The following is a 15,168-nucleotide window of genomic DNA, read 5'->3' on the forward strand; positions in this document are numbered from 1 at the left end:
GGAGGGAGTGAGTGGAAGTAAAGAAGTCCTTCAAAGAACAATAAGAGCCGATGATTCTGCTTTTCCCATTTACAAATTATCTAGACCCAAATTTTGCTTTTATTACTATTTCCTTTTGCCCTGTACCATCATCTTTCTACCATTTAATCTCTTGGATTTCCATTCTATCACAGGCCTTCCCATTTGTTCCTTCTTGCCTCTCCACTTTCCTTGCTTCTGTACTTGCTTAGAACCTGTTACATCTCTGCCTTTTACCAGTTTGGATGAAAGGTCATTGACCTGAAACGTTAACTCTTGTTTTTCTCGCCACAGATGCTGCCAGACATACCTGCTGATCTAAAGTAGCAACAGAGGTCAGCAAGGTAATTAGAAATGCTAACAAAGCCTGAAAGGGTGGTTGAGACTCTCGTAACATTTAAGAAGTATTTAGATATTCACTTGCATTGCCATAGCCTCTAGGGCTATGGGCCAAGCGCTGGAAAGCGGGATTAGTATAGTCAGATCTCTGTTGGCCAGCACGGACATGATGGGCTGAATGGCCTCCTTCTGTGCTGTAGATGTCTATGAAAACACTGGGATTTATTTACAAGGGAATTCAAAACTAGTGAAGTTATGCTGAGCTTGTATATGGCTGCAGTCAGCATTCTGTACACATTTCTGGTCTCCTCACTATAAAAAGGGCATAAAGCACTGGAATAAATATTAAAAACAATTACAAGGATGGTAACAGGACTGAGAGAGTGCAGCTTTTGGCAAAGATTGAACAGGTTGAGCTTTCTTCTCTGAAAAAGAGAAGACTTGGAGGTGACCTGATAGAGGCCTCAAAAGTTATGATTGAGTTGGACAGGATAAATGAGGAATGTTTCCAGTTGTGGAAAATCTAAAACTAAGGGCCATAAATACAAGATAGTTATTAATAAACTCAATAGGAAAATAAAAAGAAATTGACACTGAATATAGAATGGAAGTTTACAAAACGTATGTAAAATACTTTACCATATGTAAAACAAGAACAAAACCATTGGACACGAAATAGTTAATTGCAGCATCCTCCAGTCACGTATCCCATAAGCCAGCCCAACCAGAACAATCTGCCCACCTCCAAAGGCACAGTGTGAGAGGACAGTTGCAAGTGTTCGCTGCGATACACCAGACCATTCTGTACCTGCAAACACACAAAATTGGCATGCTAGATTTTTTTTAAAAAGTTACTATTTTTATAAATTTCATTCTCCACCCACCTTATAGGCAGCCAGCGTGAAAGGTGCGCTGAAAGGCTCCCAGGGTGGGGCGGCGGGAGGAGGGCGAGCGCTGACGTCAGTGCGGGCGCGGGGGAGCGTGCAATGAAAATCCCCTGAAGGCAGACAGCTGCCTCAGGGAGCTGAAGAATTTAAAACCAAAAAATAAGGATGTAAAAATACAGAAAAAAATGTCCACACATCGGACTCACTCATCTAAACAAATAGATAATAAAAAAATTCTGCCCAAACATTTTTTTTAAAAAAATTGATATCAGAAACTTCACCCCGCCCTTGGACGAGGTTTCCTCTAAAATCCGAAGGCCACCTGGTCGAATCGCCTGCCTGCCAACCATAACGTTGAATGGGCAGGGAAAAATCACCACTAATTGAAACTTTAATGGCCTTAATAGGCCTTTTAATTGTCGGTGGGCGCGCTGCCAACTCTTGCACGCACATGCACGCCGACCAAAATATCGTGCAAGTGCGCAATGACGTCGGGGCGCTGACCTGACATCACCGCATGCTATTTTACGCCCGGTCAGGTTGAGCGCGCGCCCGCCCGCCGGGTGTAAAATTCTGTCCAATGTCAATCTTGCAAGAAGCACATACCCTGAAAGTAGAAACAAAATAGTGGGGCTTTTCACCTAAATACAAGAAGCTTTAGCTTATTGAATCGTTGGACTTGACTTAATCTGGCCAAAAACCTTTACTAGATAAGTGGTACATTGAAAGCTGGGATTCCCCTTTAAAATAAGATGTTTTCCCATTTGAAGATATAAATACTTTGGTAATTCATTCTGAAATACATATACATAAAAAAAGAGTAATCAATTCTGCACCTCAAGCTTGTTCTGCCGTTCAATTAGATTATGAACGATTGGTCTATTTATCTAGCTCTATTTACCCGCCTTTGCCCCATAGCCTATGATATCCTTGCTTAACAAAAAAAATTGATCTCTCTTGAAAATTTCTATTGAAACAACATCCACGTCCTTTTAGAGAGAGTTCCAGATATCTACTGCCCTTTGTGTAAAAAGTGTTTCCTGATTTTACTTCTAAATCATAGAATCACAGAGTGCAGAAGAGGCCCTTTGGCCCATCGAATCTGCACCAACACGTGAGAAACACCTGACCTACCTACCTAATCCCATTTACCAGCACTTGGCCCATAGCCTTGAATGTTATGACATGCCAAGTGTTCATCCAGGTACTTTTTAAAGGATGTGAGGCAACCCGCCTCCACTACCTCCCAGACAGCGCATTCCAGACCTTCACCGCCCTCTGGGTAAAAAGGTTTTTCCTCACATCCCCCCTAAAGCACCTTGAACTTATCTCCCTTCGTGAATGAGCCTTCAATTAAGGGGAACAGCTGCTCCCTATCCACCCTGTCCATGCCCTGTCATAATCTTGTACACCTCGATCAGGTCTCCCCTCAGTTTTCTCTGCTCCGAAGAAAACAACCCAAGTCTATCCAACCTCTCTTTATAACTTAAATGTTTCATCCCAGGCAACATCCTGGTGAATCTCCTCTGCACCCCCTCCAGTGCAATCGTATCCTTCCTATAATGTGGCGACCAGAACTGCACACAGTACTCCAGCTGTGGCCTCACCAAGGTTCTATACAACTCCAACATGATCTCCCTACTTTTGTAATCTATGCCTCGATTGATAAAGGCAAGTGTCCCATATACCTTTTTCACCACCCCACTAACATGCCCCTCCCCAGCCTTCAAAGATGGTCTAACTTTAATTTCAAGATTACATGCAGTCATAATCACCTCTTCTTTTAGGCCTTTTCACACCAGCTTCAACCTTTCAGACGAGGAGCTTTCTTTTGATTCTTATCAACTGTTGATCATTCACTTTTATGATAAATAATCATGGCTCATCACCCTTACACAGAAGTTATAGTTTTCTATTCGGCAGGATCTGCTGGTAGCAGTGCTTCACAAGCACTAGGTTCTTGGAAATAATATCTTTTATTTACTCTTGTCAAATTGTCATGAAGTTTCTTCGAAGATTTCTGGTTTCAGTGGTTGGTTTGAGGTAGGAAATATAGGGCAGGATTTTATCAGCCTAGTGGAGGTGGGATGGAGGTCGGGGAGCCAGTAAAATGGTATGGCTTGGCTTTCGGCCAGCTTTCCAACGTATTTCTGCCTCAGATGTGGATGGTAAGATGAATCAGTGGATCAGCAGGGGGCAGGGAATTTGGGTCATTAAACAGCCAATTGTCAGGCATGTTCCTGCCTTTTTTTGATTTAACTGCTGGCGCACAGGATGCACAGAGGCTCAGAGTCTCACTTACTCAAACGAAGTGAGATCTCAGCGGCTGTTGAGCTGTGGAGGGACCTGGCAACCACATTTGTGAATCTGTCTTCAGGCTCTGTCTTCAAAAAGCAACACCATCAAGTTTAGAGGCATTGCAGACGAAGGGGCCAAGGTGAAGCTTTGTTAATAAGAGGGTATCTCCCAGGTCCATAGCAGCCAATGTGGGCAGGGCAAAGCTTTACAGAGACTCACCGCAGTGGAAGCTTCAACTGGTTATGAGGTCAATGCTTTCAGAGTTTGACTTCTCCAGTAGGGAGTAGACTGACAGAGAGATGAGGGTGCAGTGGCCAGAGGATCAGCTCCAGTGGCTTGAGGAAGCCATTGGACATAGAGGAGGCAGGCACATCATGGTCACAGAAGGCACCATCCAGTGCAAAGGTAACATTGTCAGGGGCTCAGCTTCATCGAGATGTCCAATACTTACAAATGTTGCATCTTTCTAGGGAGGTGGTGGCGGAGCTGTGTGGTATGCTGGAGCAGGACTTGTTGCCAAGAGGAAGTGGCAAACACCTGAAGTCTTAAAGGTGACTTTGGGGCTCAATTTTCTCCCCTGTAGTTTGTACTAGAGATCATCTAGATAACTATGCGGCATCTAATGGAGGCAGGCTGCTGTCTTTCTTGCACTGGTGTAGGAGATGGCTGTGGCATGTGTCCTCAGAGTTCCTGAGCTCAAGGGAGCCCAACACATTTGTCTTAAAGGTATATTACACATCACATTACTACAGGAGTGCTTTATTCATACCTAAAACAAAGGTGTTAATCAGAACGCCAGATACCGATGCACCAACAACAAACTGCAGAGCAATGAATAAGTTGAAGTTTGGCACAAATGCTGCTCCCACACCACTGGCTAGTTGAAGAAGCAGTGACAGTAAAACAATTGGTCGTCGACCAAACCTACAAAAAAAGAAAGGGACATGTTATTAAATATGCGACTGGCCGTAACCAAGTTCCTATCTTCTCAAGGACACCAGCTCCAGTAGTACAGTGTTGTAACTTCCACATGAACAATCAGGACTGAATCTCAATCTTGAAAATGACACTCTCTGCTGGGTTGCCAGGTGGAGTTACTAGTGCAGTATTAGCTGGGGGCCTGGAACATTAGGGGTGCTACATTGAGCCTGTATATTCCAAGGTTAAGATTCTTTTCTGATTCTTTTTCTGTAACTCAACTTGGAAGTATGCATGTATGGACGTAAGGGAAGGACAGGATCGGCCTTGGCTCTGAAGTCCCTCATAATGTAATAATCTGACAACACTCTAAGGGATAGTAAGGAGCATGGAAATAAGGTTAAATGGTAACTCTATTCATGAGGAAGCCATTACTGAAATAGCTGCTCAAAACATTATTGTTTCTTGTGTATTTCATTTCAATTAAATGAGTGAGAGAATGTATACTTTGTTTTCACCACTATGACAGTATTTGAATGCTAATATTTTGTTGGTTACACATGAAATAGAGGATTTATCAAATGTCCCATTTGCAAGGCTTACAAATAGCTTTATTTTCGCAGTATAAAATCATAGAATCATACAGCACAAAAGAAGCCATTCAGTTTATCAACTCTGTGCCAACTCTTTGAAAGAGCTATCCAATTAGTCCCACTCCTTTGCCCTTTCCCCATGGTCATTTAATTTTTCCTTTCCACATACATATCCAATTCCCTATTCAAAGTTACTCTGGAATCTGCTTCCACCACCCTTTCAGCTAATGCATTACAGATAGTGCTGTTCAGTATTCATCCTATGGTGTTTTTAATCTTTACATGTTTACAAGGGTATCCTGGGAGCAGATACTTTGGAGTTCAATGCCCTTGATTGTTGTTTAGATCCAATGGCATTATGGTCGGTATCTTACCGCCTTAGTTTTCAAATGAGAGATGGAACCATTTCCAGGTCCTGACCTGCTTGAAGATAGAGGCTCAATGTTGTCCCAGGTCCCGAGCTAATAATGTACAGGCAAAGGTCACTAGTAACTCCACCTGACAACCCAGCAGGGAGTGTTGTTGTGTTTGAGGTCCTCCCGCTCCCATGATCTTCCTGGAAAGGGCCAATTAATAGGCCACCTCCGAGAACCCTATCCAATTAAAGATGGTGAGCGTGCTGCACAGACTGCAGGGTCAATTGGAATGCCTAATACTCGGGGCAGCCAGCAGCCCGGCTGGGAGAAGTGGGCACTGCTGATATAGGTGGGAGACTGTGAGAGCACCTCTAGATGGAGGCACTATCTGAAGAATTCAGAAGAAACTTAAAATAACTGTGGCCTCAGCTTCCAGCATATCATTGTGAAGGGGAAACCTCTGGCACCTGTGGCTCCAGGTGGACTGTGGGGGAATTAAAGGAGGCCTCACTGTTACCCCCATGACCCACCCCACCGCTGTCACTGGGAAGCCGCCTCCAGTCACCTGGTGGGCTTCGGCCTCAGCACGGGGTCCATGCACCGCAGTAAGGCCCCGGCGGCATCACCAATTGCCGATAAGTTGCCACTTAACTGCTCCTAATTAGCTACCCGCCTCTGCCAGGCAGATAGCTGATGCTGGTCTCACCCACGTCTGGCAAGAACGCTTGGAGGTGGGAAAGCATTGGGTAACCCTGACCTGGGATTTTAAAAAATATTTCCCTCCACACCTCCTACCTCTAAAACCATCTCTGCACAGCTGATCACATCCACCTTATGAGAGCCCAATCTACCATTCCCTAAAATGTAGTCATCTTTAACCTAATATCTCTTTTCATAGTCCATTGTCACCATTCATTCCAATAAACTTATTGTTTATTTTCAATCTGCACTCTCCATTCAGCTCACTATTATCTGGTTCACATATCTAGTGTTCAGTGCATATCATGATTGGGACATTATGAGACGCTGCATCTTCTTTTGGGAAAAGTACCATTTAAGGTTCAGATTATGTGTCTGTGCAGTGGGCAGGAAGATGGTGATAACACATTCACAAATTTAAAAGCAAGTTGTGTTGCTCACTATTTAATCAGGAAAATTTCCCTGTATCCTCTGTCTGCTAAGTTAAGTTTCAAATGCATGCTTATTCGGTTTCTAACAGCTAACATGTTATTGTTTGTGGTGTTCAGTTGATGAGTCAGAAACTCTCGTAACACTTAAGGAGTATTTAGATATTCACTTGCATTGCCATAGCCTCCAGGGCTATGGGCGAAGTGCTGGAAAATGGGGTTAGTGCAGTCAGATCTTTGTTGACTGGTGCAGACGCGATGGGCTGTATGGCCTCTTTCTGTGTTGTAAATGTCTATGAGTCTATGAGATATGCTTGGTGAAGGAAGGTTAGATACTCTGAAATCCTGCACTTGAGACAGGTAAGTTCACAGCACCTTAGAACACCAACAATGATTGATCAGTCAGCCCAATTGATTACTGGGACTTGGTGTGGAAGATCTCACTTGGGAGATTGGAGTTCTTCCCGTGCAGATTCAGCTTGACCTGTGCTAATGGGGTACTAGTTGGTACTAGTTGGACAAACACCAGGAAATTTACCAGTGCTGGTAAGTGGTATTTCAGTGGGTTAAATTCCAGTAGTGCCCCTAAGCATGTGGGATCACTAAACCTTGTCTATTGCTAACCTGTGTCTAAGCTCACTGGATAGGCAATTGAATGTGTCCTAGGAAGAGAATGTACACCCCATTTTAGATAAACATAGCCTCTGCTTGAATGGATTTCTCAACAGTTTGGTTTGGACACATAAGCTTGATGGTGGGTTTCCATGTGCATCTGGTATATAGCTGACAAATAAACTGTCCCATCCATCATTCCCATTTAATCCAACCTCCCCATCCATCCATCAATATCCTTCAACCCAACTTTCTCATCCATTCACCATTCCCATTTAATCCAGCTCCCCACCAACCAACAATCCCACTTCACCCAACTTTCCCACCCATTCACCATTATTATTCAATCCATCTTCCCCATTTATTTACTTTTCCTAATTAATCCAATCTCTCCATCCATCCACTATTCCCAATATGTCTATCGTTTCCATTCAATTCAAACTCCCCATTCAATGCACTGTCCCAGGTTAATCCACTGTCTCCCATTCATAATGTCACCCATGATTGCAACATTGCAATGTTCTAGCAAATGTGTTGTACAAAGGGGGAGATTTTCCTCTTAGAAAATAGAAGCAGGAGCAGGTCATTTGGCCCTTCGAGCCTGCTCCACCATTCAATATGATCATGGCTGATCCCCTATCTCAACACCATACTCCTGCTCTCTCCCCATACCCCTCAGCGCCTTTAGAATCTAGAAATCTATTTCCTTCTTAAATATATTCAGTGACCTGGCCTCCACAGCCTTCTGTGGTGGAGAATTCCACAGGTTTACCACCCTCTGAGCGAAGAGATTTCTCCTCATCTCAGTCCTAAATGGCCTACCCCATATCCTGAGATTGTGACCCCCCTTGTTCTAGACCCCCAGCCAGAGGAAACATCATCCCTGCATCCAGTCTGTCCATCCCTGCCAGAATTTTATACGTTTCAATAAGATCCCCTCTCATTCTTCTAAACTCCAGTGAATACAGGCCTAGTGGGCCCAATCTCTCCTCATACAACAACCCTGCCATCTCAGGAATCAGCATAGTACATGTGCTTGTTTAGCACATAAAGAAAAATCTAATAGGGCAGATTGTATGCACATAAAGGGCCCTATCTGATTTTGTGCCAGTTTGAAGATTTTTTGAGCCTCAACATTCATGCTCTTCGCTACCCAAGAAATTCTACACATGCAACACACTAAGAAGAAAATCTGCCCCAAGTTATCTACACCAAGGTGGTATATAGGACAATTTAGTGAACTATATTTCTTTTTTGAGGTAGTACTCCATTTTCAGGTTACAAATGACCAATAGGAAATGTTTGTGCAGTATTTAAACTGTTGGTTCTTACTTGTCTGCTAAGGGACCAAACAACAGGGCTCCAGCAAAAAGTCCAAACATGGAACAGGACCGTGAGAGCTGATTCAACCAACTGTAATCACAAACCAGATCAAACTGTAGAGAGAGAGAAAATATCCTAGTTAGAAACAGGGGCTTGGTCACTGAGGATGGAAGTGAATGCAGCTTCAAATGCTATCTCATACCAACTGCACTTATAGCCTTAGCAGCTGCTCAAATCAACACACCTCCATCACTCAATCACTAACAATCTCTATCAATCAGGACTCATGCCTCACATTCATACGCTTCACCTCACCCTCACACATTTGGCACTCCTGCAAACCTCACATCCACATCTCAGAAGTTGCACCCACTGCCGGATATTCAAACATGACAGCCCCATCAGCTAAACGGACACTCACTGGCACATTTCCCTCTCTCCTGCAGTACAAGATGATGTAAAACTGGAGGCAGCAAGATTTAGCTGGAATAGAAAGGCAAACCAGCATGTCCTAATCCAATGGAGAAGACAGTGCTGATCATTATTAGGGTGGTCATTACTAAGGCTGTAGACAATGGTGGGACTGAAACCATGCTAAATGACGGTATCCTCATATCAAATTCTGCTCACATACCACTTCCCTGAATCCCACACTTCCTTCTGATGTACCAGTTATAGAAGGTGTAAGCATGCACCTCTTACTTTTCCCTATTCCTGTATGACAATGTTACCCCTGTGCCTTTTTCCTTTCAGATATCCAAGAAATCTGAAGTCTGGTCAAGGAATGGGGGAACACCAAAAAAAAGAATGATGAAGACGACACAGGAAAATACATTTGATTTCACACTCACAACCATCAGCTCAGATACTGATACTGCAAGAGGATAGATTAGAGGAAGGATCAGAACATGGTGAGAGACCAGGCATGAATGGACTGCGGCCAGGGCAGGGGGCAAGGATGACACAGCTGCTAACTCACTGGAAGGCGATGTCATGAACATAGGAACATATGAAATAGGAACAGAAGTAAGCCATTTGGCCCCTCGAGCCTGCTCTGTCATTCAATAACTTCATGGCTTATCTGTTTGCGTTTTGAATTCCACATTCCCATCTACCCCTGATAACCTTTGATTCCCTAGCCTAATAAGAATCTATCTACCTTTGCCTTAAAGATATTCAGTGACCCCACCTCCACTGCCTTCTGAGGTAGAGAGTTCCAAAATTGCATGACCCTCTGAGAAAAAAGTTTCTCCTCATCTCTGTCCTAGAAAGGCAACCAATAATTTTATAACAGTGCCCCCTAGTTCTGGACTCACCCGCAAGAGGAAACATCCTTTCCACATCCACTCTGTCAAGACAATTCAGTATCTTATATAGATTAATCAAGTCACCCATCTCTCTTTTAAACTCCAGTGGAAACAAGCCGAGCCTGTTCAACTTATCCTCATAAGACAACCCACTCATTCCAGGTATCAATCTAGTAAACCTCATCTGAACTGTCTCCAACGCATTTACATCCTTCCTTAAATAAGGAGATCAAAACTGCACACAGTATTTGAGATGTGGTCTCACCAATGCCCTGTATAACTGAAGCATAACGTCCTTACTTTTATGTTCAGTTGCTCTCGTAATAAAGGAGGGCATTCCATTAGCCTTCTTGATTATGTGCTGTACCTGGATACTAACTTTTTATGACTCATGCACTAGAACGCCTAGATCCCTCTACATCTTGAAATTCTGCAGTCATTCTTCCTTTAAGTAATACTCTGATTTTTTATTCTTCCTGCCAAAGTGAACACTACACATTTTCCTACATTATACTCCATGTGCCCACTCACTCAACCTATCTATATCCATCTGCAAATTCTTTGTCCTCTTCACAACATACTTTCCTACCTATCTTTGTGTCATCTGCAAATTTAGCTACCATGCCTTCGCTCCCCTCATCTCAGCCATTGATGTAAATGTAAAAAGTTGAGGCCTCAGCATGGACCCCTAGAGAACTCCACTCGTCACATCCTGCCAATCATGTAACGATTCATTTATGCATACTCTCTTGTTTTCTGCCAGACAGCCAATCTTCTATCCATTCTGATATGTTACCCCCTACACCATGAGGTTTTATTTTCTGCAATAATCTTTGATGTGGTGCCGTATCAAATGCCTTCTGGAAATCCAAGTAGACAATGTCTGCAGATTCCCCTATATCCACAGCGCATGTTACCCCTTCAAAGAACTCTAAAAAAAATTGTTAAACATGATTTCCCTTTCACAAAACCATGCTGACTCTTCCTGGTTACCTTGAGTTCTTCTAAGTGTCCAGCTATAACTTCATTAATGATCGATTCTAACACCTCCCCCACGACAGACATCAAGCTAACTGGCCATTAGTTTCCTGTTTTCTGCCTCCCTCCCTTCTTGAATGGAGGGGTTATATTTGCTCATTTCCAACCTGATGGAACTTTTCCAGAATGTAGGGAATTTTGGAAAATTAACAACAACGCATCTACTACCTCATTGGCCACCTCTTTAAAGATGCTAGGATGAAGTCTATCTGGAACCAGAGACTTGTCAGCCCACACCCCATCAGTTTGCTCAGTACCACTTCCCTAGTGATTGTAATTTCACCAAGTTCCTTTCGCCCTTCCGCCCCCTGATTTACAGCTATTACTGGAATGTTTTTTGTACCCTCTATACTTATGACAGAAGCAAAATATTTGTTCATTTCCTTATTATTTACTATTAACTCCCCATTCTCACTCTCTAGAGGACCAACATTCACTTTACTTACTCTTTTACTTTTTAAGTACCTACAGAAACTCTTGCTATCTGTTTTTACATTTCTAGCTAGCTTCCGCTCATACTCTAATTTCTTTCCCTAATTAACTTTTTAGTCATTCTCTGCTGTTCTTTATATTCTGACCAGCCACTCATCTTTACGCAGTTGTATGGTTTTACCTTTTCCCACATGGGTCCTGCTGAAGAGAGCTCAGATGGGAACTTCAGTGGGGCAACCTACAGAAGAAAGCTGACTGATGTGCACAATGAAATGCTTGGGAAACCTGTCAGGAAGCCTGCCATAACTTGTACACCTCTATCAAATCTCCCCCTCGGTCTCTTTTGCTCCAAGGAGAACAACACCAGCTTCTTCAACCTAACCTTGTAGCTAAAGTCCCTCATCCCCAGAACCATTCTGGTAAATTTCCTCTGCACCCTCTCAAGGACCCTCACATCCTTCCTAAAGTGTGTTGACCAAAACTGAATGCAATGCTCTAGTTGTGGCCTAACCAGCACTTTATAAAGGGTCAGCGTAACTTCCCTGCTTTTGTACTCAATACCTTTATTTATGAAACCCAAGATCCAACATACTTTGCTAATCATTTTCTCATTGTGTCTTGCACCTTCAAAGATCTATGTACAGGCACTCCTAAGTCCCTCTGTCCCTGCCTACTCTTTAGAACTGTGTCATTGGGGTTTACACTGGGCTGCATTTTACGGGGGGTGGTGGGTAGGCTCCCACCAACCCACCCCCCCACTCACCCCCAGAAGGAAAGTCAGCTAGAAGCCAATGTGACTGGAACAAGCCCGTTCTGCAGCTATAGCACGCTGGGAGTGGGCAAAACTAACTGAGAGTGGGATGGCACCCCTCAGTGGGAAGAAGGCCCACCCTCAGGACCTGCCAGCTAATCATTCAGTAGTGGGCGCTGCCGGGACTGCAGCAAGGAGGATGAAGATGATCATGGCTGCCCCAGAAAGGTAAGTCCTGGGGTTTTAGGGTGGGGAAGGATTCGAGACACCAAGGAGATGCTTAGAGGGGGGTGAGGGGGCAGGCTTTGGAGAGCAGGCAGCACGGAAATAAAGGGGAGGTTGACATAAGAACATAAGAAATAGGAGGAGTAGACCATTCGGCCCCTTAAGCTTGCTCCACCATGCAATAAGATCATGGCTGATCTGCTTGTGTTTCAAATTCCACATTGTCATCTACCCCTGATAACCTTTGATTCCCTTACCTAACAAGAATCTATCTACCTCTGCCTTGAAAATATTCAATCACCCGCCTCCAACACCTTCTGGGGCAGAGTTCCAAGGTCGCACAACCCTCCGAGAAAAAAATTTCACCATCCCCCTGCTTTCACCTGCTCTAAACCTATAATATTTCTAACCTTATCACATTCTGACAAAAGCTCATCAACCTCAAACATTAATTTTGCTTCCCTCTCCATTGATGCTGCCTTACCTGCCGGAGTATTTCCAGCATTTTCTGTTTTCATTTCAGATTTCCAGAATCTGCAGCATTTTGCTTCTGTGTATGTCCTCTCATCCCTGCTACTGAATCAGTGCCCTTCCTCTTGCCTGTCAGCCACTCAGCCCAGACTGCTACCTCCCATGCTGAGATGGTGCAGTCTGCAGTGCAGCACCATGGCCTTCTGAGCTCAGAGCTGCTCAGGATCGTCCCCCAGGACTTTCTGCGGTCTCCCCCCACTGAAAGCCATCATGTCATGATGCAGTTTTGGGGTAGCACTGCATAGCAGCACCAAAGGCAGGGAAAGGCAGTAAGGGAAAGCACAAGGGTAATTAGTTGAATTTTGCTCAAAACATATAATTTCATTTATAAATTTAGCTTGGAAGGCTATTTTGTGCTGGCCTTTATTTTTGCATTGTGAACAAGCAGTTGCTGTGATTGTCAGTGACTGAGGGTGTGGGAGTATTGTGAATGAGGAATTGGATTGCAGTTTTTCTATATTCATTCATGGGATGTGGGCATTGCTGGCTAGGCCAGCATTTATTGCCCATCTCTAATTGCCCTTCAGAAGGTGGTGGTGAGTTGCCTTCTTGAACCGCTGCAGTACATGAGTGCTGTTGGGGATGGAGTTCCAGGATTTTGACCCAGTGACAGTGAAGGAACAGCGATATATTTCCAAGTCAGGATGGTGAGTGACTTGGAGGGAAACTTCCAGGTGGTGGTGTTCCCATCTATCTACTGCCTTTGTCCTTCTAGATTGTAGTGGTTGTGGGTTTGGAAGGTGCTGTCTAAGGAGCCATGGTGAGTTGCTGTTGTGCCTCTTGTAGATGGTACATACTGCTGCCACTGTACATCAGTGGTGGAGGGAGTGAATGTTTGTGGATGTGATGCCAATCAAGTGGGCTGCTTTGTCCTGGATGGTGCCAAGCTTCTTGGGTGTTGTGGGAGCTGCACTGATCCAGGCAAGTGGAGAGTATTCCATCACACTCCTGACTTGTGCCCTATAGATAGTGGACAGGCTTTGAGATGTCGGGGGGTGACTTACTTGCCGCAGGATTCCTAGCCTCTGGCCTGCTCTTGTAGCCACAGTATTTATATGGCTGATATTGGACAGCACAGTCAGAAAAAGGCTTTATAGGTTACCCCTTCTCTTCCTCTTCAACCTTCTCCTGCTCTGACTCTGGCTCCTCAGCTGCCCACCATATAGCTGGTGGCAAGGGCTGTCCTGCCATAATGGTGAGGTTTTGCAGCATGTAGCAGGCCACCACAAAACTAGACACTCCACTTGAAACAAAACTGATGTGTTTCCCTACCATAATCGTCTGTCCTATCGCATTACATGTAGCATTGCGGCATTCATTGTATATGCACGCTAAGCATGTATGCATGACTTAGTGGATAGCCCTTGTCACCCTGGCTCAATTGTAGTTGGCACAGCAGACTGCTGCAGAGTGAAGGCATCATGACTACTTCCAGGACACTGGGCATTCACTTGCATGATTCATGGTGTACAGTCATACACCAGTCAGATGTTGAGAGAGTAGAATCCCTTTGGGTCTGATATAGGGCAGAATTGACATGTGCCATTTGCAAAGCAATTTATGTGCAGTCAACCTGCATCATAGGTAAACCCGTAGCCCTATAGAAGCCAGAAATATAGTTAGCTATGATTGAATAGAGAGTTCAGTGACCTCTGTTACGCAACAGTAGACGCCAAGTTGTGAGATGTTGCAAACATTTCCAGCTCCAAAATGGAAGAAGCCAGATACATAAAATTTAATCACGCTGGTCACCTTCACAGCCACTGGCAATGCAGTTGTAGTAACTGAAGGTGTAGCCTCTCCTGCTGTCTATCATGGGGTCACGTGGTGCTCTGGGAGGCTCCAGCCAACGAGCCCTCAGATTTTATTTCGTAGCAAACAAAATTACTGCGGAGGAAAAGCAGAAAGCAATCCTTTTGAGTGTATATGGCAGCAAGACATACAGTCTCATCCACAGCCTGACGGCCCTGAGCACGCCCAATTCTAAGTCCTTTAATGAATTAATGGACCTTGTGAAAATACATTTTCAGCCCAAGCCATCTGCAATAATGCAGCGTTTTAAATTTAATTTCAGAGTTAGGGCCCCGGGAGAGTCCATCACAACCTATGTAGTGAACAATAAGCAGCTGACAGAACACTGCGGCTTCGGAGACACACTCAATGATACACTGTGGGACCAATTAGTTGTGGAGTTCAGGACGACACCATTCCGTGCCTTTTACTCGCCGAGGTCGACATCAACTTTATGCGCACCCTTGGAATCTCCCTCGCCATAGAAAGTGCTACGAGAGACTTGCAGGCTTTGCAACACATACAACATGGCGCCGTTCTTCGTGTGGAATGGGAACCTACCACTGACCGTGGTGTGAAAACCAGATCCACAGCATCGAAGTGAGATGCTATGATCTCTATT

General features: G+C 44.3%; 1 protein-coding gene across 1 annotated transcript in view; it reads right to left on the minus strand.

Moving 5' to 3' along the window:
• The window catches only part of slc22a13b (solute carrier family 22 member 13b), a 67,348-nt gene that overhangs the window by 37,545 nt on the left and 14,635 nt on the right, over nt 1–15,168 (minus strand). Inside the window, exons 2-4 of the mRNA XM_078541244.1 lie at nt 8,481–8,584; nt 4,312–4,466; nt 997–1,165 (exon numbers count right to left, since the gene is read on the minus strand). Of these exons, the coding sequence (XP_078397370.1) occupies nt 997–1,165; nt 4,312–4,466; nt 8,481–8,584 (428 nt within the window). The remainder of the gene's footprint in view (nt 1–996; nt 1,166–4,311; nt 4,467–8,480; nt 8,585–15,168) is intronic.

This window comes from Cetorhinus maximus, chromosome 4 (assembly GCF_964194155.1).
Source record: "Cetorhinus maximus chromosome 4, sCetMax3.hap1.1, whole genome shotgun sequence".
NCBI classification, from domain to species: Eukaryota; Metazoa; Chordata; class Chondrichthyes; order Lamniformes; family Cetorhinidae; genus Cetorhinus; species Cetorhinus maximus.